Below are 26,072 nucleotides of genomic sequence, written 5' to 3' on the forward strand. Positions count from 1 at the left end.
GGGTGGCTCGCGTCCCCAAACCCAGCCCGGGGCCGCTCTCGCCGCCTCCGCGTCAGCCCCAGCGTCCCCAACCCCGACTCGCGTCTCTCACGCGTATCCCCAAACCCCCTTCCCACCAGCGCTGCGGATACCCCCCCCAGCTCAGCGCCGCGGGTATCCCCCCCCCCTCCCCAATCCAGGGTGTCCCCAATCCAGGGTCGCTTCCCTGTATCCCCCTCCCGCAGGCCCCCCTGTCCCGCCTTCTCTCTCTCTCTCTCTCTCTCCCCCCCTCCTCCTATCCACCTCCGCCGCTCCCGCCACCTCCGGGGCCGTGCCCGCCGCCGCGCCTGCGCGCGCGTCTGCGCTCTCATCATGGCGGCGCCGGGGCCATGTGCCAGGACCCAACGACCCCGCCTGCGGCCCATCTACGGTACGGCCTCCGCGGCGCCCCTCACGCCCCTCACGCCGCAACCCCCGAGGCCCAGGGCTCCCGCGCCCCTCGAGGGCGGCGGGAGCCCTGGGGCCTCGGGGTTGCGGCCCCTCGGTGGGGGGGTGTCTCCCCGCGGGTCCCCCCCCCTCACAAGCGGGGATGAGTTTGAAGGAGTCCGGCTTCTGGTCGCCGGGTGTTTCGTGCGGTCGGCGTTGCTTTAAAGAGGTTTGGAGGCGGCGTTGTCTCTATGCAGATGTGGGGGAGAAAGGGGGAGGATAAAACGCTTCCGCGGGCTACGGTAGCGTTTCTTCCCTTCAAAAAAAAAAAAAAAATTGATGGAGGTTTTGGGGAAATGTCCCCGACAAATGTTTTGTCGGCTCTCGCAACGCCGCGTTAGGGGCTGGACGGGCTTTGGGGTGGGCTTTGGGATGGCGCGGTCCGGGCTCTGCGTTCCCCCGGTGGGGCTCCAGGGAGAGGGAGGGGGAGATGGGTTTTGTTCGGTTAAAAGTGTTCAAGTTCGCTGCAGTTTGCCTTTATGTAACGTTTTTAAGTGTTTTCCCTTAGTTCGCTTGTCCGTGCTGTGATTGCCGGTTTTATTGGTGTGCGGTTTATCTGTGTTGTGACCCGGGTGAGAAGTGGTCTTAACAGAAAAATCTGGGTGAATTCAGCCGGTGTTGAGGCAGATGATGTTGAATGTCTCGTTGTGTTCGTTTCAGAGAGTGGAGCTTTTAGGGAGAGGGCTTTAGAATCTTTTTCTGCTCGTTCTGGAAAGGATTATCTGCAGTGTGAGGTTTGAATTCGGGCTGTGGTGCTGCAGAACCCAGAATAAAGTGTGTGCCCTTAGAGATGTAAATACACAACTTCCCCAGATCATCAGCTGGGGATGTGCAGCGGGAGGGCCGAGGTCTGGCTCTTGATTTAAACCAGTGTTTTCACGTTTGTGCTGTGGTTCCCCAGAGTTCCTCGACAGCTCTGCTTATCTTTCATCTGGGCTCGTTCTGCCTTCACCTGAAAGTTCAGGTGTTGCATTTCCAGCCTCTGAACGTCCCCACCTACAGACCTGTGCCTGATGTGGGCTGGAGTTTATTTTCCTTTAGTTCCTTTGGAATGTGCCACCTACTCTGACTTCCAACAAACTGGCTTATTAGCAAAACACAGTCTCCTCATGCTGCAGTTTAGGGAGGTTTGTGGGTTATTTGGTTTGCTTTGAGAGACCCAAAGCTGAGATGTTCAACAACATCAGACAGTGGTGGGTAATTTGTGTGTCAGTAAACTATGTGACACAGATCCTTAAATCAGAGTTTCAGATATTCTGTTGCACACTTTTGAAGCCTCTTCACCGAGAAATCCCTCCTTAAGTTTAATGTTAAAGGTGATACACGGGTTCTCCTGAGTTAAAACACCCATGTGAAGACAAAGTATCATGGCTTCAGACTGGATTTTGTGCAGCAATGTTTAGTTTTGGGGTGTGGAGATACTGCCTCGTTTGAGGGTTGCTCTGGATGGTCTCAGGAGCCCAATTAGCTCTGCTTTAAATCTGCAGCACACATTGGCTGTGGAAATAATGTGGGAGCTGCTGAATATAAATCTCATTAGCAGAGATGCACAGTTTGTACCATGTGCCCAGAAATCACCAAAGGTCACCTTTTTACTCAGTAAAAGAGTTCTGTCTCATAGTGGGAATGACAGTCTTGAGGAGAAAGAGGTAATGTAATTCCAGTTAACTGGAATGAGCTCTGCTGATAGTTTGGCCACAGCAGTGTGAGCAGACCCTTCCCTTGGCACATGAAGGGGCAGCTAAGCTGGGTTTTGGTTTGGAAATAGGAATTTTTGAGGGAAGGGAAGCACACAGGGGTCATGTCCTGATCTAAACCTCCTTGCTTGTAATTATCTAATAACATGATGATCAATCTGAAAATTATAATTCCGAGCTAAAAAGGAGAAAATGGTCTCGAGGTGGGTTTTCTGCAGCTGAAGTTTCACGGGATAGTGGGATGTCCCCAAGGAAATATTGGTGCTTCACACTTGTGTCTTCAAAAGCAGTCTGGTGGAAGCACAGTGGTGCTCTGTGAGGGGACAGGTTTGCTCTGCCTGGGGGATGGATGGTGTGGACAAGGATTTCTCACTGAACACTTTATTATAGAGTGTGATGTTAAGTTTGTAACCTCCTGCCTGTTAAAGTCACTGAAAGTCTCCCAAAGGCACACCCAATTAATTTCTCCTTTTCCTGCTGAAGCACTGGAGCTGCATTGCCAGCAAAAAGCTGTTGCTGCAGAATCCCTTCTATTATGTGTCTCTTTTGTTGCTGTCATGATCTGTGTGGAGTAATTACAAAAGCTTGTTTGTTTGAATGACTAAAACCAGCACAGTGAGATGAATCCTTCACCCATGAAGTGACACGTTTGGCTTAGGAGTAATTGTACAAGGAAAAGGTGGTTTGTGCTCCTGGTGTAAGAGCAGAGGGTAAAACTGGAGATGGCTTTGCAGAGTGGCCTTGTGCTGTGTGTAACACTGGCTGTGTTGTTCCTGTGCAGATTATCTGGATAATGGCAATAATAAAATGGCAATCCAGCAAGCGGATAAACTGCTCAAAAAGCACAAGGACCTTCACTGTGCCAAGGTAAGTGTGGCTTGGGGGCACCCACCTCGTTCTGTCTGAGGTGTTTCACTGTGATGTTCCAGAGACCAGTGTCTTCTGAACCCTCTGGAATATCTCTGTCCTGATCCACGTGTCTCGTTTGCCTGAACTGGTGCAGATGCTGTGGGCAGTGAGCAGAGTATTGGTTACACCCGAGCTCATTGTCTGGCTGTCAGCACCACCCAGACAACCTTGGCACATGGGCTGGGCCTCAGAAATGCCTCTTTGAGACCTCAGGTTGGGACACTTCTCTGTAGGAGCTTGCACCAAAACATCTCCTGGCGGGTGGAGTCTTTGTAAGACATACCAACTGAACAGGTTGCCCAGAGCAGCTGTGGCTGCCCCATCCCTGGGAGTGTCCAAGGCTGGGTTGGACAGGGCTTGGAGCAACCTGGGATAGTGGAAGGTGTCCCTGCCCATGGCAGGGGTGGGACTGGATGAGCTTTAAGGTCCCTCCAACCCAAACCATTCTGGGATTTTGGAGGCATTTGCTCTTCTGCTTCTTGTCCTCTCCCTCCTTGCAGTGCCCTGGTGAAGGAAAGGCAGTTCTGTCCTTCACTTTTCTGAACATGTGACTCTCTTTCTACTTTCCTCATTTCCCTGGGGGTTTCCCTCTACAGGTCACACCACTTCTATGTCCTGAAAGCTTCCCAAGCTGCAGAGAGTGTCATTGACCTGAATCTCATTTATGTCACTTCTCTCTGGCCAGTTAGTGAAAAGAAACAAATGAAAATGGGCAGGACTGGCCAGTGTTCAGCCTGCAGGGAGAGAAAACCCAGTGGCAGGTGATGCTGGAGCAGCCTGGATATTTGGTAGGAAATCAAATCCCCCTCTTTGATGCAGCCTGGATTTGGGAGTTTTTCTTTACAGCCATATGGGTTAGAAACTTAATAAAAGCTGAAGTTCTGTAGGAGAAACAGGGTGGTTGGGCAAAACCTGATGAGGAACGAGAGGATTTCCACTGGTAATTGCAAATCCTGAGAGCTGCCTGTGTTGTGTCCACAGGTTCTGAAGGCCATTGGCTTGCAGAGGACTGGCAAGCAGGATGAAGCCTATGCTCTGGCACAAGAAGTAGCAGCACTTGAACCCACAGATGATAATTCCTTGCAGGCACTAACCATCCTGTACCGGGAAATGCACCGACGTGAGTTTGTTCCTTTGCCTGCCTTAAAAATCTCAATTATTTACCTTCTGCCAGAAGTTTGTGGGACCCACTGTGGTGGGAAACGTGCAAAATCCAGAGTTTGTGTCTATGAGAGGCTGCAAGGGACTCAGAGAATTTAAATGATGCCTGTAAGGCTCCAGTGATCTCCATAAAGCTAAAAAAACCTTGTTCAGGTTTCTCATTAACATGATTGTGTAACAGCTCCTAAATGAAGCAGGTTGATAATCATCCAGCAGCCTGTGAGTTCACTTTTTGTTCACGAAACTATTGGGATTTGTTGTCAGTAGATGTGGCAGAGATTGCAAATCAGTGGGTTGTGGTTTGGAGTGTGTTTGGTGCTGTGATGTAGTCGAGGGGTTCAGGCTCAGGAAACTGGGTGAGAAACAGGAGGGAAATCCTGCCCTCCCAGTATGACCACAGCAGCTTTTCAGTCTGGTTCCTCATAGTGATTCTCTGTTTTAAAAGTGCTAAATCATGACTGTTGGAGTGATGGAGTAAAGCTTCATGTGCTTTTCTGAAAGAAGCCAGACTTTATATCCTGCTTATGTGCAGCTCTGAACACTTGTTGTCCCTGGCAGCTCCTTGTGGGGTGGTGTTGGTACCATTATTTGTTGTTGAATTGCTGGAGAAATGACCATGGGGTGAAACAGCTGCTGCAGAAATGGCTGTTTGGTGTCAGTCTGCAATTGCTGATGCTCTCCCAGTTTGTTTGTGGAGTTAAAGCATCATTTCTTAAATAACACCAAATTTCTGTGTGTATTTGTGACTTCAGTAGAAACTCCTGTGAATGTCAAGAGCCTTTCTGTGATACCAAACAACTTCCATAAGGTCTTAAGCTGAGCTTTATAACTTTTAGGTTTATAACTCAGGAACTTGAGGGTGTGAGGCACTATTGGTCCTGAATGGAAATTGGAATTAGGTGTTTTATATCTGTGTGTCAAGTATTTCTAAACTATGAAAGAAACTATGAAAGAAAAATTACTTTTAATTTTCTAATACTACACTGAGCTGCAGTTTTATATGTAAGGAAAAAATCTGGAAGGATGAAAATGTAAGAAAGTTTTGCATGTTATAATATCAGAAGTATTTTGTCATGATAGACCTACTATCAAAAAGTATAGAGTGGAATAATTGTTTAGAATACTGAAATAGGCAATTGGGAAGTAACAGGATATAATTAATATAAGTCAAACTGTGATAAGAATAATTAGTTTAATATCAGGCTCTGAAAATGTTGGGTTTGATACATCATTCACGTGGAGCAGTAGAAATCTTCATTAGGTTTAATGCTCCAAATTAGATAAACTTTCTTAAGAAAAAGACTTAAAATTCTGAACTGAACAGTTCAGTTGTTGCTGTTTAACTCCATTTTGATTTGACTCTATTTTGAGGTTGGTTTGGGGTTTTTTAAGCACTTTTCTCCTTTGCCTGCTGTTTGTAGTGCCTGGGGGCCAGGACACCATTTCTGTGGCTGCTGGGTGTAATTAGGGTGATTTCAGAGCATCACTGATGCTCTTTAGGCAGCTGTGCTTTAAAATATTCCCAAATTTGTCTTAACTCAAGCATCTGGTTTTGATTTAGCTGAACTGGTGACTAAACTGTACGAGGCAGCTGTAAAGAAGGTTCCCAACAGTGAAGAGTATCACTCTCACCTCTTCATGGCCTATGCCAGGGTTGGGGAGTACAAGAAGATGCAACAGGTACGAGCAACAACTGGTGTTTGGCTATTTTAAGGTGTATTTTTCTGTATTTCTTACTGTCAGTGCCTTGTCACGTTACAAGGAATCTTCCAAAAGCTGAGCTTGGTTAGTGCAGAAGTTAAACTCTGTGTTGGTTTTTACAGAAAGGCTTAAAACCCCATTTTTTAAAGGTTGGGTTGTCTAAAGAGAAAAGCTTTCTTTCCTTAAAGCTGTACCTTCAACTGGTCTGTGCTGGCAGTGTATTACAAGGAATTCTGGAACAGATGAAAATATAGAGCAAGATCTTCTGATCCCTGTTTTCACACTTGATTTCCTCCCTAGTTCTCTGTTATTTGGGAAGAGTAATCTCACCCATGCTCTTAGTGTGGCATCCAACACACAGCTAGGCTTGTATTGGTGGAATTCAGTGAAGAAAAACTAAAGGGCACTAATTGCTAATTCTGTGTTGTCACTGCCATCATTGCTGTCTGTCATGAGAGATTGGAAAGAATTATATTTCAGGAATGATGAAACTTTTGGCTTCTATTTTTCAGGCTGGAATGGCACTTTATAAGATTGTACCCAAAAATCCGTATTATTTCTGGTCTGTGATGAGCCTGATCATGCAGGTGTGTACAGTGTTGAGTTTGTCTGATACAGGAATGTTCTGAATGAAAACATTAGAGATTAAGTAAAATGGTGTTTGACCTGTTCCTGGGTGGTGCTGGGAGAAGGGCTGAGCCCTCCTTAAGTAGCACTATTGTTGTGGTCCAAAATGAATGCTGAAGTGTTTTTATAATGCAATTTAACTGTTGCCTTACCATGTTTATACAACTGAATTATTCTCTGAGCCGGACTAATATCTTACTGTCGTTTTAGTAGAGAGATAATGAATAAATCCTCAAATATCTGCAGTTTCTCAGTCAGAACTGTTCCTCTCTAATGAAATTATAAAGGCTCTTGGAGGGAAAAAATGAGAGCTCTGGACTTGGCAGAGTCTGCAGGAATAGACACAGATCAGCTGTGCTGCTCTTAGTTGAGACAGAGATTTGGGCACTAATCAGACACAAAATCAAACAAAAAATAAGCATGAGGGGCATTAATCACATTCTCTAGAATACTGTGCTGTGGAACACACAAATATGTTCTGGCTCCATGGTTTTTACCGTGAGTGTTGTGTGCTCAGATGTGCAAATCTCTGGTCAATATAATCAAAAACGAGCTTTTCTGTGTGTCACTAATTTTCCTGCTCCTTTTCCCAGAGCAGTTGCACTCTGCAGGTCATGGGAGGCAGCTCTGGATGGGTGGTTGGGGGGGTTGAAGCACCTGGGTTGTTTTTTTTCTTCTTCCAAAGTGAAAAAAGCAGTGGGTGGGACAGGACAAAAAGTTGCCGAACTGTTCCAATAATCCTTCTCTCCCTCAGTCCATCTCAGCACAGGATGAAAACCTCTCCAAGACCATGTTTTTGCCACTGGCTGAGAGAATGGTGGAAAAAATGGTGAAGGAGGATAAGATTGAAGCTGAGGCTGAAGTAAGGCTCGGGGATACTTTCGGCTTGATTTGAGCTTTGTTGAGACAAGCAGTGCACTGGGAAGTTGATTATTTTAACAGTTTTCCAAGATAATAATCAGTAATGTTTTGGAAGTAAATGTGGATGGAGTGGAACAGAAGGAAAACCAAGAGCAGGGGGTTAAGAGGGATTTGGAATTGTGTGGCCAAGGCAGATTTTTGGCATTTCATTTAACTGATGAAGTGTTTTGCTCCCTGTGAGGCCCCAAGAAAAACCTGAGGACTAAGAATGGAAAAAAGACCTACATTTCAGAGTTCTTCACCCTTAGGGATACTAAAGATAACTGTGCAGGCCTGGTGTCTCCTATTTTATTTTTTGGCACACCTGTGTATGGTTTTCCCAGCAAATTTCACTGCAGTCTAATCTTTCTTTTAAGGTTGAGCTGTACTACATGATTCTGGAACGTTTGGAGAAGTACAAGGAAGCCTTAGACGTTGTGAGAGGAAAACTGGGAGGTAATTTATTCTGTTAATAAATCAGAGTTGTGTGGAGGACACAGAGTTCTCCTTTGCTTCAGACTTGCCCACTGCTTCCAGAAAAAAATTAGTAATATTTTAGGAAGCCTGACTTAGCACCAATTTCAAACCTTGGTGCAAACTCTGGAGGTTTTTGTGCCACCTGGTTTTACCCACTTGTTTATGGAATTTAAACATTATTCAGTGGTGGATTTTGCAGTAGTAAATTGATATTGTGCTTATTTGTTGTAGCTGCCATTTAAAAGAAAAAATGAAGTTTCTAATACCCTTTCTGAGGAGTGACATGGAGTTTTAAGGAGTTGGGATATGACGGTTTCCATAGGAAATCTCTCTCTCTGTCCTCTCTCCTGTTCTCTTACACTGTTTTGCATGCTGGGCTATAATAAGCAGCTTTCTGCAGCAGGCAGAGAAGGAAAGCAGTGCTGACATGAGGTTGCCTTGTGTTTGTGGTGCAGAGAAGCTGACCAGTGAGCTCCAGAGCCGGGAGAACAAGTGCATGGCCATGTACAAGAAGCTGCGGCGGTGGCCCGAGTGCAACGCGCTGTCCAGGCGACTGCTGCTCAAAAAGTGAGGGGGTGGTGCTGCAGTCCTGCCAAAACGTGGATGAAAAATCCCTGCTTGGTTGTGGATTGCCTTGTTTAGTGGCTTTCTGGGGTTAAAAGAGAAGAATATCAAAGGATCTCAAAGCTTTATGCTCCAAAGCCTGAGGAGAAGGGTGGCAGGGTGGAATGGTGAAGGGATGTGGGGAAGGGCACGGGGCTGTAGGTGCTGCTTTTTCAAGCAGGATTTAGCAACAGTAATTAATGCAGTAAAGTGTTGTTACCTCCTTATTTCTGAAGGCCGTGCTGATTGTCCAGCTCTGACAGAGAGGAGGAGAACTGCATTTACATTTCATTTTCTATAACTTTATTTCTCTCACTTGGCCAGACTTCACAGTGGGAAATGCATGTGGTGCTCGGAACAGATGCACCAGGAGACAGAACATTCCAGTCTGATCAGATCTGTCTCAGAACTGTCAGGAGAGATGTGTTGTTTGCTTTTTGAGTTTAGCTCTGCCCTCATCTTAGATATAAGTTAAATACAGAAGAGAAACTTCTGCCTTTGCATTTTGTGGGGATGCTGCTGAGCTGTGGAATGTAAATGTGAGGAGGAAAGTTTATAGCTTGCCTCAATTTTGTATTGAAATGATTTCATTTGATACATTTCAAGAAATTCAGGATGGTGGAGTTCTTAAGATGTGAGACCTTTTGGAGGGGAAATGATTTTATTATTGCAGTTGGGTTTTTCCTGTAATATGATGATGTGCCATTCCTTAAGTTTATCTTTGGCAAGGAATGCAGTTCTAGCTGTGAATTACTGTCTTGGCAATTCCCTAAATTTTGTCCTGTGCTTGATTTTTGTTTCAGCTCAGATGATTGGCAGTTTTATATAACTTACTTTGATTCAGTGTTTCAACTCATTGATGAGTCCTGGACACCTCCAGCAGAAGAAGAGCAGTAAGTTGCCAGTTTTACTGTGGTTTTGTTTGCCCTTCATGCTACAATGAATTGTTTGTGTCCATATATTCAATATTTGGGTGACTCCTTGACATCACACCCCAAATGATGTGTTTTCCCTGCTTTGTTTCGTGTGTGCTCCTTGCTTTTATCTGGAGTCTGGCAATTATTGGAAACAGCTGTTTGTGCACTGTAGAACTCTTCCAGTTAATATTTTCCATGGTGATGGATTTAATGGATTTTAGATTTCCTTAAGAGTATCCTGGGAGTGCTGAGTGTGTGTTATCCCTGCTCTCACGCTGGGAAAAATCCAAGAAGCTTTTGTCTCTAATTCCCAGCTCTCTGGAAGGAGAGGTGCACTGTTCTGTGGAACAAGCTGTGGAGTTTATAGAGGAGAGGATCACAGAGGAGTCCAAGAGCTCTCGGCCACTCCGGGGACCATATTTAGCCAAACTGGAGCTGATCAGGCGTCTGAGACACAGAGGCTGCAATGATGAATATAAACTAGGTAAGAGCCATGGCTGGGGGAGGAATCCAGTTTTGGGAGAGAGAGAAAAACTTGGAACACTCAGTTAAACACAATGTCTGTGACGAAAACATACCTGCTGTTCTCTGTGTAAAGAATTTTGAAAGCATTAAAGGGTGAGCCCTGAAGAAAGGCAGGTAGTTCAGACTAGTGCAGGCTTGGGAAAAGCCAACAGGGAAGTTCTCAGGACCTCTGGGATTTAGGAGCAGTCACTGACACTGTGTTCCTGCTGCTCTGCTCTTTGGAAAGTCCAACTGTTAACGCTGCAGTCTTTGGAGGTGGGGGGAGTTCATTTAAGTTTTTTGGGTTTGCTTTTTAAAAACTTGCATTTAAAAGTGGCATTTAGGCAATCAGTGAAAGAGAACGTGATTAGAGCAACATCTGTGCTTCTTACTAGTTCTTTTTGTGTTTCCATCCAAAAATAAGTTGTGGTTAGATAAGCAGAGGCTGGGTGTGCGTTCCTGTATTGCTGAGCACTTATCTGCCAGAGGAGCTTGAATGAAGCCCTTGGGGTGGTTTTTTTGTGTCCTTGGTTACCAGAGACATTGAGCCCCTGTTAAAATCTGCAGCTCTGTTTTCTAAATCACTCTAAAGGGGGAAAAAAAAAGCGTGAACAGACTTCTCAGTGATTTTACAGATTCAACTTGTACTGGAGCGTGTTAAAAAGATGGACTGGGCTTTTCCCTAGGTGATCCAGAAGAGCTAATGTTCCAATACTTCAAAAAATTTGGGGACAAACCCTGCTGTTTTACTGATCTCAAAGTGTTTGTGGATCTCCTCTCACCCAGCCAATACTCAAAGGTAAGGAAAGATAAAGTGTGGCAGGAACTGCAGTGGATGTTTGCACTCTGGTGCTTTTATCTTAAAATACCTGTGGATCATATGGAAAGACTGGCAACATCAATTTTTTTTTTTTCTGTTTAAAATTCAGAGAACTCTTTGTGCTGTAGAAAATACTGTGAACATCTGAACACTGAGCAGTTTCATTCTGAGGATTTTTACTGGAGGTTTAAAGCTGAGTTTGATCCTGCAGAGTCTCAGATCTTGTATTCCTTTGGCATTTTTATTACCATTTCAAGGTATCAGGTGTCAGGCTTTGAGCTCAAACTTCTCTATTTAGTGGGAAAAAGCTGCTCCCTCATCCCATGCAGGGAGGGTGTCCCAGAGATGCTTTGCTTGGCAGTGCCAAAGAATGGACGCATTGATGCTGCTTGAGGGGTGATGGAGAGACCTACGGCAGTTTTTTCCAGAATCTCTCTCTGAAACAGCTCTCTGGGACTGAAAAGCCCATTTGTGCAGAGTCATGAGCAGCCCTGAATGACTTCAGCAGCTGGGAATCCTGTCACTCACCCCAGTGTTTGTCTGGGCCATTGTGTGCAGGGATCAGCGCTGGGGAGGGCAGGGAATCCGGGATCAGCCACAGGCTGGGAGAAAATGTTGGTAAACAAAGTGTAGATAACGTGGTTCTTTAGTTTATTACAATGTTTTTGAGGGCTAATACAGCTCTTCCCACTCAGGGGAGGTGGCCCTGGCATGGGCAGATGGCTGCTGATGTTTTATGTTTAAAGGTGTGGGTTTTACCCCACTGGCAAGAGATTTGGTCAGAAGGATATTTAACTCCTGGTTCTGGAAATGGTGATACTGTTGTCAGGTAACCCTGAAGTACTGATCAGGTTTAATCCTAACTTTCCAGGAAACAAACTCTAAACCAGGAGTGGAAAGAATGATATTCAGTAATAGTTTAGGTGACAGTTTTGTCCCAGTGCTTGTAAAACCATGGCTTTGAATAAGTTCTCTAAAACTTTGTCTGGCCTTAAAACTGCTGCTGATTTACTGAATAAATTCTGGAATATATATTGTGTCAAACTGATGGATTGGAAGGTTTTGCCAGTGTTTGGCTGTTCTCTGGCTGTCCCTAAAGCAGCATCTGCAGCAGTTTAACTCGGTCAAGGGCACGAGTAGTTGAGGAGGTTTTGTGGTGCTGAAGTGCTGATGAGTTTTGAAATTACAGTTACAGTTCAGTAGCTGGGAAGGTGGAGATCTTGCTGGGCCACTGACATGTGAGATATTCCAGAAATAATGGTCATGACACCAGTCTTGACTTCGAGAGGTGTAAATTGGAGTATAGAGACAAGTGATGTGGTTGACCTTGCTCAGCTTGGCAAACCCTCAAACTACAAAAGATCTGTCAACAGTCTCCAGCCTGTTCTGTGGGAAAACGGGGACTGGTGTGTGTGGTGCCTGGTGTTGCTCCTCTCTGGCTGTGAAGCTTTTGGCCTCAGGCTTGCATTTGATGCAGTTCCTTTGTGTCAATACCAAGTGCAGTAAAGCTGAATTCTTTGGCTTTAACTCAGTTTTAAATTTGCCCTAAAATCCAACAGTGTTCACAATGAGAAACTGGTGTCCAGCCCGTGGCTGTGTGTTGGGAGTACTCCTCTGTCTCCCATTAAAACAGCAAACAATGAGAGGCTGCTTTTCTGACAACTTAATTCAAGCAAGAAGTCATTAATCAAAACTGATGACCTCACATTACTTCAGAGCTGAGGGAAAATGTAACAGCTCGTGCAAAACCACGCTTGCCTGGAAGTGTGCTGTGAAGCCTTTCAGCAACTAATTATTTTAATTGCATCTGTTATTGCTGGGAGTGTTAACAGGTGCTTGAACTCCCTGGTGTGGCAATGCATTGGAAACCTGCCCCTGATTTTCTTTTTTTCTTCCATCTGTTTGATGAAACTTAATAAAAACTACTGAGTGCAACTAGAGCTGTGTGCTCAAGAATTAAAAAATAGCAAAGTTAAGTATCTTTAACCACTGATTCAATGTGACATCAAGGTTGATATTGATACATCATTCACGTGGAGCAGTAGAAATCTTCGTTCAGTTTAATGCTCCAAATTAGATAAACTTTCTTAAGAAAGACTTAAAATTCTCCTGAATAGTTCAAATGCTGCTGTTTAACTCCATTTTGAGGTTAGTTTGGGATTTTTAAGCACTTTTGCCCTCTGCCTGCCCTTTGTAGTGCTTGGGGGCCAAGGTCCCCATTTCTGTGGCTGAGGAGTGTGATTAGTTTGCTGTTCAGAGCATCACTGATGTGACTGATTCAATGTTTCCACCTTGCTCTTTTGGCTTGGTTTGAGGGGGGAAATGATGCTTTGCCCTCAGGATTGACCCCCAGTGTTTCTCTCCCAGTTCATCCAGCAGCTGCTGGAGGTGATCCCCCTGTCAGCAGCGGCCGAGAACGAGGTGGCCCTTCCAGGGGACATCAAGGCCCTGCAGCAGCACCTGTGTGTGGTGCAGCTCTCCAGGCTCCTGGGCATCTACCACGCCATGGACAAGAAGGAGAAGCTGACGGTGGTGCGGGAGCTGATGTTCAGATACCGCCACGGGTTGGAGTTCGGTGAGGAACATCTGTAACCTGAGCCTGCAGCTCAGTGCTGAGAACACCTGGCTTCCTCCTTGTCATTATAGCCTCGGCTATATCTGAATTTCCTTTAGGCTTTTTTTGTAATTTTAATGTATTTTAAAGATAAACAAGACTTTCCAGGGTAGTTTTTACTTTGTAAAAGCCGTGCTTTATCACTGGTGTGCACAGAACAAATACCTGGGCCAGGAGTATTAATTTGTTAATCTTGCAGTTGTGGGAGAGTCCTTTCTTCTTCCAGCAGATTTAATGTATGAAGTGCCCCAAAATCCACTCAGTGATAAACAAATGCAGCGTGTATGAAGTTGCTTGAGTTTTTAAGACACTTCTGATTCTGATTTTATAAATTAAACTGTGGTTATAATCCACATATATGGATGTGTCACTTGACAACGCTACCTGTGAGATCAGCTGACAGCACTGTTAGTAACTTTCTTTTTTCTTTTTAGGGAAATCTTGTTTGAAAACTGAATTGCAGTTTTCAGATTACTACTGCCTGCTTGCAGTTCACCTGCTGCTTGATCTGTGGCTGGAAGGTACGTTCCCAAAATTGTGCCCTGCTTATCACCACCCTGGATGGTTGGGTGGGGGGACTGTGTCTCTGTGGGCAGTGAGTACCTGGCATGGCCTGTAGCTTTCTGGGGTTGTTTTTTGGCAATATGGGGTATTTGAGGAGTCTCTGTTCAGCTGGTGTTTGACCTGAATCTCACTGACCTCTAAAGGGATTTAATTTTTCTGATTAATTCCTTGTTTCTCTCCCTTTGCACGAGCTCTGCTGACAACTCCTTTCTGATATGAGAAGTGTTTTAGGAGCATTCCTTCCCCTTCCTGACATACTTTGTCTTTTGGATCCCTGGTTTCTAGACCTGCTGGGACCTGCTCCATGTCTTGAGTATTGCTGTACTCCACACCTCTTCTTCGTGTCTCTTAGTCCCACAGTGTCCAGTGGTGGATGTCCATGGGCACTGTTTATATTCCATATAGTTTTCAGTAGTGCCTTTGTCTTTCCCGAGGAAGATTTAGTCTTTAACCTGAGTAAAGCCATGGTCAGGCTCCTGGCAGGTCACTGGTGGACATGGGCTCTTGAATTCCTGGCTCTTTTGCATAATGCTTGGGATTGCTCTGTATGTGTAAACTAGAATTCCCAGTCAGTGCAGGATCCATCAGGGAGGGTCACTTTGCCTGCAGTGGGCTCACTGTGAGGGCTGTACTCTGTGCAGATGTGAGCTGGGTACTCCCTGTGAGGAATTACTCCTCCCCCATTCCCTCAGGGAGCAGCAGTAGTGTTGGACAGGTGTTACACTGTGCCATCTGCACTTGTAAATCCCTGGCCCCGTTCGGGGGAGGTGTGTAACACCAGGAAGCTCCAGTCCCAGAGGGAATTGTGCTGAGGGCTGTTGGGTGCCTCTCTCTGCTCACACCTGTGTTCTGTGTGTCTGCAGGTGAAGAGGCAGCTGTGTGGCAGTGCCTGACTCTGCTGGAGGAGGGGTTGGCTCACAGTCCTTCCAATGCTCAGTTTAAGTTGCTGCTCATCCGGATCTACTGCCGGCTCGGGGCGTTCGAACCCGTGGCTGAGCTCTACTCCAGCCTCGATGCCAAGCACATCCAGCACGACACCATCGGGTGGGTGGTACATACTGAGAATAATCCCTGCTGCTACTGACCCTCAGAACCCCTTCTGAGACCTGCACTTTGCTCTGCCACCCAAAACAGAGCAGATTATCAGCTTTTCATACACTGTGTAAAAAGCGTTTTGGGGGTTTTGAGACACATCCACTCCCCTGTTTGTGGAGTATCTTTCCTGTGTTGGATTTTCAGAGAATTAACTGAGTATTAACTAATCTGGAGGAAATTTGTGAAACATCTATCTTGATGCTAGTTATAGCTTGGTTTTCCAGCTTGTGGTGTTGCTCAGGAAAGCTTGGGAACACTAGTTAAAGCAAACCAAAATGGCTTTGGTTGATGTTTGGGGACATCTGACTGAGTAAAGCTCTTGCCACACTTTAGGTGGAGGGAGGAACTCCAACTCCTCACATACTATTTTAAAAAAAATTAAAAATTCCTTCCTCTACTTTTCAAACCTAAACTTGAATATGAAAGTTGTTAATGTGAATGCTGTTAAATCTCCACATTTCCCCTGAAAGCTGGGCTGTGCTGCAGCTGTCTGGGGTTGGGGTTCCAGGGCTGGGGCTGACATTGCTGTGTTTGCTGCAGGTATCTCCTGACACGCTACGCCGAGTCCCTGGGCCACTATGCTGCTGCATCCCAATCCTGCAATTTTGCACTCAGGTTTTTCCACTCCAACCAGAAAGATGTAAGTTGAAAGAAACCTTTGTGACCTTGTAACAGGGCAATATGTCAAGGAGACTTGGAGAAGCCTGTGCCCTGTGGAAGGGCTTATGGAAATGCAGGTTAATAACATGATAGCAAGGAAGAATAGTATGTGCAACTTTGTAGTAAAGGTTGCCTCAACCTATGTTTCTTACTGCAGGAATTTGCAACTTACTGTTACATGAGGTTTTGCTTTAGCTCTCTTTTTATTACAGCCAGTTTTAATGCTTGTCAAAAAACCCAGCTATGATTACTTTTAAATCAACAGTTTGTGATTTTATGCAGTAATTGAAGTGAAATGTCATGTGGCAAAAAAACCCTGGTGTCATAAAACTGGCATTTTGGACAGTCATGGAGCAGCCAGGGGTGGTGGCTCAGGATGGGATGGCACATTATGAATCCTTTATGTTACAATCACTGACTCAGTGATGGCTGTGCTGGGCACACAGGGGTCGTGGGGGGTGCACATCTTTATAAAGGGACCACCCCATTCTGAGGAGTGGGAATATATCCTGTGTGTTTTATACTGTACAGTTTGGTCACTGTTGAGAGGTAGGTGAAGAAACTGGTTTTTAATTCCTAAGAAACAAAGGTGCATTTCAGTGGCAAATGGCTAAATTGGCTCCAAAGGCTCTGCAGTGACACAACTTGCTTTCCCACTCTCCCAGCAATAGATAAAAACACAGGAGTTGTCTGAACTGAACAGTAAAGATGCTCACACAGGAATCCCTGAGAATTCCCCTTTCTGTGTTGGCAGCCCAAGTGATTCCCAGGTACATGATTCCCATTTCCCTTCCCTGTGCCTGGAAGGGAGATGCTGAGTTCCTGTGACCTGTGTCTGACACAGGAATTTGCTGGATGCACAGAGCAGCACATGGATTGTAGGATGGGTTGGGAGCTCGCTCTGCTTTGCATCCCTCATTTGCTTGTTGTTTAACTGATTCCTCTTGCTAAGAGGCTTTGGATTCCTGGGAGTGAAGCTCTGGATCCAGATTTTATCCTGTGTGTCTATTGCTGGTAGTGGCAGCTTTCTTTTTTTTTTTTGGTGAGGTGTAACTTTTCAGTCTTGTTTAAAAGTCATTTGGTGGATGTTAATGAAAAGCATCCCCAGAACCAACTGTGTGAATAAAACACACGACTGCTGGGTACAGGTGAGAAAAGCGAATCAGAAAAACTGTGGGATGTGACTCGTCTGCTTGGGAACACTGCGTTGGAAAGCATCAAGAAATCATCTTTCCATGGAAAACAATCAAGTAATTCAGGTGTGGTTCCCTGGGAAGCAGGTTGTTCTCTTTGGCATCAGTGATAAAAGTTCTTGTGGCAGAGAAGAGCTGGTTGTCTCCAGTAGCTCAACACCTGTACACAGATGAAGATGGCAGCGTTCCAAGTGCTGTTGGCAGGAAAATGCTACTCAACTCCTGTTCCAGAAATCCTGAAAAGGTGTTGCCTGAACAGTTTGACCTTGCTGCTACACCTTAAAATATTGGAATTGCAAGAGGGGCACAAGTGGTGCAGTAGAATGTTAGAATTCTTCATGTGACAAGATGAGGATGCAACTGGAACCCACTCACATCATGTCTTGTCTTGGAGACAGAGTGTGGGTGACCAAAGGACCATGAGCTGTTGTTGCTCCCAGGTAGCCAAATCTCTCCTGTGTTCTGGACACTTCCAGTGGTTGTATCCTTAAGATCCTTTTGTTGGGTAGTGCCTCAAAAGCTATACTTGCAAATAGGGAGTGTCCTTTAAACCAAGCATGAGGTGCAAATTGCAGGAGGTGAAGGCTCAGTTCAGGGTCCCTTTCACTGAGGATGATGTTGTGGCAAGAGAGGGGGTGAAGAAAGGGGTTCCTTGCCATAAGACATGTCCTGAGTATCAAAAGGTCAGGATCTGATACCAGTTTCTTTGCTGCTGGGGTTGCCCCTTCGTGCTCAGGGTCCTGACAGCAGCTTCCCCTTCAAGCCCTGTGACCACATCTAACACTGCAGTGTTAAAGGAGGACTATCCTTCAAAAATTCCCATTTTCCAGGATTTCTAGTGCTGCCTGCTCCTCCCTAGGTCACTGTTGAGAGAGATGCAGTGTCTTCCAGCACAGAGACTGTGTCCTGTGCAGCGCTGTGCAGGAAGTGTGGGATGTAAACCAAGTGGTCTGGTATAAAAATAGAGCTCCTGAATCACACTGATTGCTTTGGATAAATCCATTTTCCTTCTTGCTGAACTTCACAGCCTGACGTGAATCCTGTGTGAGTGGGTCCCACGGAACAGCCATTTAGGATGCTGTGCAATGCTGTATTTCTCTCAGGGAGAGGATGCCAAGGACAGGGAGGAGAGAGGAGGCAGCATTGCTATATTTGGCCAGAACTAAAATCCTTCTCGAGTCCTCCTTCAACTGTGCAGAACCCCAAGTAATCTCTAACTCTCTTGTGTCCGTCCGTCTCTGATTTGTGCAGATACTGCAGGCAAACAGCACCAACGTGGCCTGGGGGGATTTAAAATCCACGCCGATGAGTTGAATTAGCACCCATAGCCCAGTCCTGCAGCCTGACAAGCACCTCTGCAAGGCTGGTTATCACAGGGTATGTTGTTGAATATTTGGCATCTTTTTTTCATACGTTGCAAATGACCAAATTTCTTAGGGGAAAATAAAAAAAAAATATAGTTTTTCATGTTGGAGGGAAATAAAAGGTGATTTTGATCTGTAAGTGCTGCCTTCTGGTCTCTCAAAGCCTTCCAGACAGGTCAAGTCTGTCAGGACCATATAAAATTGGCCTTTTCTTGGTGCTTCTCATCTTCAGTGCAGTTCAGAATCTTGTTCAGAAGAAAATACTTGATTTGCCAGAATTTCTCATTTGTAGAGTAATTCTGATGCTAAAAAATACAGCCACCTCTCAAGGCTGGGAGCAGAAACAGCTCACTCTGTCTCTACACTTCAGACATTTTCATTATAACATTGTGCTTGTTTGGGGCTCCTTCATCACATAAATCTCCTTTTTGGAGATTGCCTGGACTGTGAAATATTGGCTGCCTGCCTTTATTGCTGCATTTCATCAGAGGGGAAGCAAAGTATCCCATGGACCTTGAGAGCTTCCTTTGGTGTTTGTATTGTAACATGTACACACTGTGTGATACTGTATTCAAAACTCTAATAAAAAAGAGAAACAAATAAAAAAATGTGTGAGTAATTTTTTTTTTTAAATCTATGTTGTAATATGTGATGCACATCCAAGTGAGTTCCAGAAAATCTGGGATATCTTTCTTTTGCCTGGAAGTATTTCTCATAACGAAGCAAGGATTTAATTATTTGGAAAACGAAAAAAAAAAAAAGGAAGGGGAAAAAAGCCTTCCAAAATCATCTCTTCAGTCTGTGGTGACAGGAACATGATGCTTAGTGTTGGTTTGGTTGTTAAATCTCATTAGTGTTGGTTGGGTTGTTAAAACCCACTGCCTCTGGAGCATCTGGGCATTCCCAAATTAAAGTAGCAAAGGGGATGACTTGGAGAAGTGCAGACTTCTCCTGGGGACTGAAGATCTGTCAGGTTGTGATCTCTGAGTGCATAAATCTCCAGAAATGCAATTTCTTGGCAGTGACCTTGTTAAAGGTGGTTATTCCCATTTTGGGGCAGTGACTAACACAGGACTGCTGTGTGTTCTCTTCCAGACCTCAGAATACATCATCCAAGCCTACAAGTACGGGGCGTTTGAGAAGATCCCGGAATTCATTGCCTTCAGGAACAGGCTGAACTCTTCCCTTCACTTCGCCCAAGTTCGCACAGAGCGGATGTTGTTGGACCTCTTACTTGAAGCAAATATGTGAGTTCAGCACCTGGGGGGGGGGAACTGGGGGGTTTGTGCATGGGCAGAACATGGGTCAAGTGAGACCTTGGGGAGCTGCACCTGCAGCTCTGGCAGAAACATCTCAATCCTCCTGGTGCTCCTCTCTGCCTTTAATGGTCTCAGGTTGTGCTGAGGAGATTGAGATTAGATACTAGGAAAAATTCTTTCATGGAAGGGGTTGTCAAGCATTGGACTTGATGATCTTGGAGGTCTTTTCTAACTGTAAGATTTTAATCTGATTTCAATTTGCTTTTCCTTCATATCCTTGTCAGTGCCACATGTGTGCCACACTCCTGCCATCAGCAGAGCTGCACAGTGGGCAGAACATGGTCTGTTAGTGAGCTGTGATTTCTCTTTCCAGTGATCAGATGTTTGATTTAATGCTTGTTCTTATGTCCAGATCAACCAGTTTAGAAGAAAGTATAAAATCCATGAGTCTGAGCCCAGAGGAGGATGACATTCCATGGAAAGATTTGCGTGACAACAGGGACCTGACAGTCTTGTTTAGCTGGGATCCAAAAGACAGGTGAGTAGAAATACCTTCAACTCTAGAGTCACCCTATTTCCTTACAACACACATGGCAAAGAAATTCCTTCCAGGGCAACAAAATTTAATGTTCCCTGGGCTGACTGACTGCAGACTTAACAAGCACCATCCATCACTTCTAGCAGTGCTGCCTTTTTATATGTTAATAGTTTTCTTAATTTCTGGCCTCTCCTTCGTCTTCATCCATTCTAGGAGAGCTTTGGGTAGGCTTTTGTGCCTGAGGAAAGCTTTAGCTGCTGTGCAAAGTTGGAGCATTTCCCTGACAGCCTTTGGTGCCTTTCTGTAGGGACATTTCTGAAGAACATAGGAAGCTCTCACTGGAGGAAGAAACCCTGTGGTTGCGGATCCGGTCCTTGACTTTGAGGCTGGTGAGCGGCCTCCCCACTCTGAGCCACACCATCCAACCAAAGAACTCGGAAAAGACTGCAGAGAACGGCGTCTCCTCCAGGATTGACACCATCAGATCCCTGCTCCAGCAGCTGGAAGCAGCGGCGGATTCAGGGAAGAAGTTTCTAGAACAAAAAATTCAGGTACCACTGAGGCCAAAGCTCTTCCTGAATGTGAAACTGTGAATGTGAGCAGAGAACCTGCATCGTGTAACACCCCGCAGGCTGCACAGTGCACTTACCTGCCCCTGGGTTTGTGGGGTGTGAATGTGACTGGGAGATGTGCCAAACTCTGGGTTTGAGATGAGGAAAAGCTGCAACACCTTTATCTTTTTCTTTGCTTCTTGCCTAGTATCCTGTCCTTGGCCCTCCTCCCACCCGAATGGCTGGCTTCTTCAGCAATGGCAGCTGTCAGTGCCAGACTAGCTTGTTTTATCTTGTTAGTGATATTTATGAACTAGATACCAATGGCTTAGGTAAGTGTTTGGGGGCAGGGGTTTCACCAGATTGCCGTGGCGGGTGGGAGGGAGTGAGATGTGTCTCTGTTTGGTTTGAAAGCTGCTGGGCGTTGGATGATGTGGACCCAAAACTGTTACTTGTGTGTTAATTTTCTGTCTGACACTGAATTATCTGGGAGCCAGTGCCTTCATTTAATGTTTTATGCAAGTCTTTGTTGTTGTACAGTGTATATTGATGTAATTCTGGCTCCTCTTTGAAAGCAGTTGCATTTGCTTTTGACTGCTGACACTGAATTACATTTAAATGCCTCTTGGTTTTCTGGAAGCAGAAAATACAGAAATTTGTAGCTTATCATTTTGTATTTCTATTTCTTTGCAGAAGATTCAGCAGAAATCCAGGAAAGAATAGGGAATAGTTTCAAGTCTTTAGTAGAACGACTGACAGGTAAATGGTAATTCCAGAATAGACACTGGTAGCTAAGGCAGTGCTTCCTGCTCCTCTGAGGATGCTGCAGGGCTGGGATGTGTTATTGCACCTGCAGACTGTGAAAGAAGGCTGAGATGGCCCTTGGCTTGTCTGAAGCTGATGCATGCTCAGAATGTCCCCTGTCCTGTCACTGCACTTCCCCTGCAGCCCAGTCTGGCAAATCCTGTCTCCCCTGGGCCAGGGGGGCTTATGAAAGGTGTGGAGATGCTGTTTGTAGTGAAGCACAATTCAGAGGAAATGTGAGAGCTGGACCTTCTCATCAACTGCTTAGTGGGCAGTCCCCTCCCAGCTCTGAATGCTGCACTGAGATATGTCATGTACAGAAAATATGCAGTTATGGTGCTCTACTTTGTCCTTTTTCTTTCTTCTTTTCAGATTTGTTCAATAAATGTAAAGGTGATTTGATTGAAGTCAGAGATGGCACCTTGAAAACTCATCCAAACCTATTAGAAAACTTAGTCTTCTTTGTTGAGGTATTTTGGGTGTTTTGGAAACCAGAAATTTGGGAGGACTGGGGGGTAGAAATGTTGGGACTGAAACACAGTGAAAGTTTGATCTCAGTCACTCATGAGAGCAGAGATTTTGTTGCATATTCCATCTATTGTGAGTCTTACCAGTAGGAACACTAAAATGAGTTTAGAAGCCTCCTGTAAATGCCACCTGTAACACGTTTGTCCCTTTTTTCCAGACGATCTCCATTGCCCTGTGGGTATCAAGTTACTGTGACAGTGTCCTCCGACCTTTTAAATCCAACCTGCAAAAAAAGAAGAAGAAAAAAAAAGAAAGCAGTGTAGCTATGGTACAGACAATAATTCTTCTTTCCTCCCCTACCCCCAATCACAACTTATTTATACTGAAGAAAAATCAGCATAGATAACATGAGCATAAACTGGTTTTCATAACCTCTGCCTTGTGGAGGCTGACGTGGGGTAAAGGTGACTCAGGGCTAATTTTTGAAAGTGCTGTTTAAAATCCAATGGTCATGTGGCACATGTGACATCATGTGACAGCTTTTTAATGGGAAACACTGAAGTCTAGAGTGTCACAGACCTTGAATGCACTACAGTAAACTTGTTAGCTGGGGAGTGTTTATCTGGGTAGGTAAAATATAGGTTAGCACTGGGGAGAAGGGATAGAATGATGCTACAATGTGAGTTGTCAGATAGAATGGACATTAGTATGTGTTTATAAATTAAAGATATGTATTTGTTTTTATAGCCACCTGTATTTACCCACTTCCTGGATTATGTAACTGAACTACAGACATTAACTTCCAATGTAATAGATCATATCAAAGGGCTTGAAATAATTCTGACTGCACTAAAACTTGAAGAGCTGTCCCTCAAGGACACTCTGCTTTTACAGGTAAGAGATACCCTTTGTAAACACTCTGGTCCTCACGAATTCCTTGTCAGTGTTTGAGATGGTGGATGAAGTTTAAAGGGGGGATTTAAACAGTTGCTGTGCAGTGAATTATTTCTCTTTTGCATTTTGCAGGAAGAAAAAAAGTTTACAAAGACTGTACAAGGGAAGGTCCAGAGCAGTTACCATCACTCAGTTCAGGAAATTGGGGAGCTGCTGAAAAAGAGACTCGATACCATTAAAAAACTAAAGATTTGAGAAATGCATCCTTGACAGACTCCACAGGGGAGTGACACCAGAGTCCCAGACAGAAGCAACATCCACTATACCATCACTTTAATCCAGAACTTCCTCATAATGCATGAAGGACTTAAAATCATGAAACAATTTTTTTAGGTATTACAGATGTATTGAGCTGATTTAAATTATTGTACATAAATGAGAAGCAGGGACCCTTCACCGGGGTTTGACCACTTTTTATACATGTTCATAAGCATATTGCAACAGGAGAAAATTAACTTTCTTCCCTTCTGATCTCTAGAAACAACTGGAGATGGTCTTTAGAAGCAGCAATAGAAATCCAGTGTAAAGCATCTTTCTCCAAGGAGTTGTATTTTCATCACCATACAGTGTTTATAATTTTTGTATGGTCCTTGCCTTAGAAAAGCAGGAATTGTAGATGTCCACCTTCAGCCGCCTCTAATGAGATGAGCCTGGTTTGGAGCTGCCTCTTTTGTCTGCAGAGCACCTGGTCCTGCTGAAAGAATTCCATGTGTTGGTCCGTCAGGGAGAGGTGAGGCCACATGGGAGAACTCCCTCGGCTGGGACTCACCCGGTTCCTCTGAGGAGAGAACGGAGGGAGGAGGTGTCGGTGCACACGCTGTGTTTTCACACTCAGAGAAACTGCCAATGTGATGAGGAGCAAACTTCAGAGGGAGATGGGAACGGGCGTGTCAGCAAAAAAAGGACAAACCCAGAGACCTTGTATATAACATGTGCAGTGAAGTCTGACACTGCTGATATCATGTCAGTTTAACGTAAAACAGCAACAGTCATGACTTTTAAAAAGTGTATTTAGATTACTGAAACTTTAAGACTTCAGTATTTTAATAGAAATGAAATCCTATTGGCTTTGGTTTTAAGTTGGCAGAGGTGACTTTTGCTTCCGCTGTGGAACGAGGCTGAGAACCCTTTTTGCAGCTGTAGCTTGCTTTTTGCAGTTGAACTTTGATTATTCCAGTACTGGCTCATTAAGCTTTCTGTTAGAAAGTGTGATCATATCTGCTCCCACAGAATCTGCATTTCTGCTGGGTTTTTTCATTTTAAAGGAGCAATGCAGCCTAGAAGTGATAGGCAAAAAAAGTTCATGTACCTGCAAAATAAGGGACAGGTCAGATTCCACAGATTCCTCATCTGATTTAAAGCAGCAGGTATCCAAGGTCTAGATTTAAAGTTTTGGGAGAGCTGACTGCCTTTGTCATCTCTTTTGTTTTGTTAGCAATGCTAGAATGTTGATGAGACTATTTTTTTAATAAATCCCCTCTATTAAAAAAAAAAAAAAAGTCCCATAGCTGCTCTTGCTGGATTTAGTTTTGCTTTGCCCCATCCTGAAAGGGAAAGGAATGTCTGCAGGTTGTCAAATTGTCATGGATGTCCTGATGGTTTACTCATGATGTCTGGTAAGTGCTCTGGGCTGGAGGAATACCAAAATGTGTTAAGTCTGTTTTATAGTAATACTTCTCCAAGGGGAAAAAAAAAAAAAAAAGAAAAGGAAAAAACAAAACTGAACTCTTATATGTTGTATAGAAATATCTTTTTTGAAAGAAAGGTGTGCTCCTTAAATTAAAGCAAGACTGGTGACGGAAGTTGGTGCTTTCAGATGTGCAGGGTGAGTGAAAACAGCCCCGGTGTGAGATGGTGCCAGTTGGGAGCAGCACTGAGCCCAAACCAGGCACTGCCCTTCTCAGTCACAGGGGCAAAGTGTCCCTGCTGCTGTCCCTGTCCCCTCCCTCCCCAGGCTTTGCTAATTCCAGAGGCTTTGCACGAACACCAGCACTGAATGCAAGGTTGTCACAGTGCCCTCAGCCAGAGGGGAAGGGGACAGTCCAGGGGCTGATCCTTGCTGGGCTTTCCTGCCATTGCTGCTGCACCAGGTTGAACTCAACCGGTTGTGTCGATAAGCAGCGATGACACAAGTGAAGTGTGAGGTAACACGACCACGTTTAAAATCCTCCTGTGGGCTGAAAGCAGAACTTAGGTTAAAAAAAGGTTTTCTGCATCAGCTCCCTTGAAAGCAGAATTGAAACTGCTGTGGGGGACGTGTGTCATCTGGGATGAGATGGAACCATGGCTCACTCCCCGTCCCAGTGCTGGCAGCACAGGGGGAACAGTGACTGTTTCAGTGTTACCTGCTCTCCTCGTTCCAGTTCCAGCCACTGCTGAGCGATAACCTTGTCAAACAGAATTTTTGGATTACTCAGTGTTTTTTAAAACCATATGCCATCCTTTCCCAAGCTGTAGTTTCTCTTTAGGAGGAAGTGGTGTACAAAGATGACTCTGTACTGACTGACTGGGGGCTTGGTTGAGGGAGAATTTCTCTCCCCTTATAAATTGTGTACAGTTAAATATATTATATATTTCTTACGAAAGAGCATTTCCCCTCCAGAATATGTCCCACAGGGACCTGATACAAAATTCAAGCTATAACCCATTGCTGCTGTTCCCTTTCTTCCACCCTTAGGATTTGTTTTTGTTTGTTTTGGATTTTTCTTTTTTTGGGTGATGAATTGAAAAACATACCTAGAAGAAGCTACCAAGACTACTGTTTACAGACTGAAAAAAATACTGCTTTTGTACTACTGGGATCATGAGCCACGATCCTTTTACAGATTTCCTCAACTCCTCTCGGCTTAAAATCAGTGTCTGATGTAGATAAAGGTTGGAAATCTCCTACCCTGCTCTGTCTACACACAGGACAAACTGTACGATGCTTGTTTGTGTTGCCCATCATTTTTGTACTTTTTAACTGTTCAAAAATTGCATTTATATTTTGCAATCCTTGATAATCATGACTTTATTTTAACCGCTAGTAAACTTAGGGAATTTTTTGTTGTTGTTGTTGTATTTGCAGCCTTATCTGAACTTTCTCTTCCTTGATTCCTGTTAATTTATGACTGTAGGAGATGTGTACGCCTCGGCCTTCTACGGACTTAAGTGACACAACTGCAACTGAACTGCTTTAAACTGGATGGGTTTATAATTTATATAAAAGTCAGTTTCGTTACAAATCA

The 26,072-nt window shown here is 44.7% G+C and overlaps 1 protein-coding gene across 3 annotated transcripts; it reads left to right on the forward strand.

Annotated features, from left to right (window-relative positions):
• The first annotated feature begins 338 nt into the window (after positions 1-338).
• Positions 339-26,072, forward strand: NAA25 (N(alpha)-acetyltransferase 25, NatB auxiliary subunit). 3 transcript variants are annotated; one of them, XM_029961107.1, is made up of 24 exons: positions 339-409; positions 2,944-3,029; positions 4,053-4,191; positions 5,794-5,912; positions 6,446-6,520; positions 7,315-7,422; positions 7,838-7,916; positions 8,393-8,504; positions 9,344-9,433; positions 9,772-9,941; positions 10,648-10,760; positions 13,149-13,356; positions 13,830-13,916; positions 14,823-15,003; positions 15,595-15,694; positions 19,367-19,518; positions 19,943-20,068; positions 20,376-20,619; positions 20,828-20,951; positions 21,313-21,378; positions 21,796-21,893; positions 22,109-22,219; positions 22,639-22,785; positions 22,918-26,072. In XM_029961107.1, exons 1-24 carry the CDS (start codon positions 352-354, stop codon positions 23,038-23,040), a joined length of 2,916 nt encoding a protein of 971 aa, XP_029816967.1. In that variant the 5' UTR covers positions 339-351; the 3' UTR covers positions 23,041-26,072. The 3 variants fall into 3 exon arrangements, with proteins under 3 accessions (XP_029816967.1, XP_017931876.1, XP_017931877.1); XM_018076387.3 differs by lacking the exon at positions 339-409 and adding an exon at positions 505-634; XM_018076388.3 differs by lacking the exons at positions 339-409; positions 2,944-3,029 and adding an exon at positions 3,672-3,859.

The sequence above is a fragment of the Manacus vitellinus genome, unplaced genomic scaffold (assembly GCF_001715985.3).
Source record: "Manacus vitellinus isolate BGI_N305 unplaced genomic scaffold, ASM171598v3 scaffold_31_pilon, whole genome shotgun sequence".
NCBI lineage: Eukaryota > Metazoa > Chordata > Aves > Passeriformes > Pipridae > Manacus > Manacus vitellinus.

Bases quoted from the DNA above. Each gene is read 5' to 3' on its own strand.
- NAA25 (XM_029961107.1), top strand. From the start codon at position 352: ATGGCGGCGCCGGGGCCATGTGCCAGGACCCAACGACCCCGCCTGCGG. The intron at 7,423-7,837 runs GTAAGGCTCGGG...CTTTCTTTTAAG, and splicing joins AGATTGAAGCTGAGGCTGAA to GTTGAGCTGTACTACATGAT. The intron at 9,434-9,771 runs GTAAGTTGCCAG...TCTAATTCCCAG, and splicing joins CCTCCAGCAGAAGAAGAGCA to CTCTCTGGAAGGAGAGGTGC.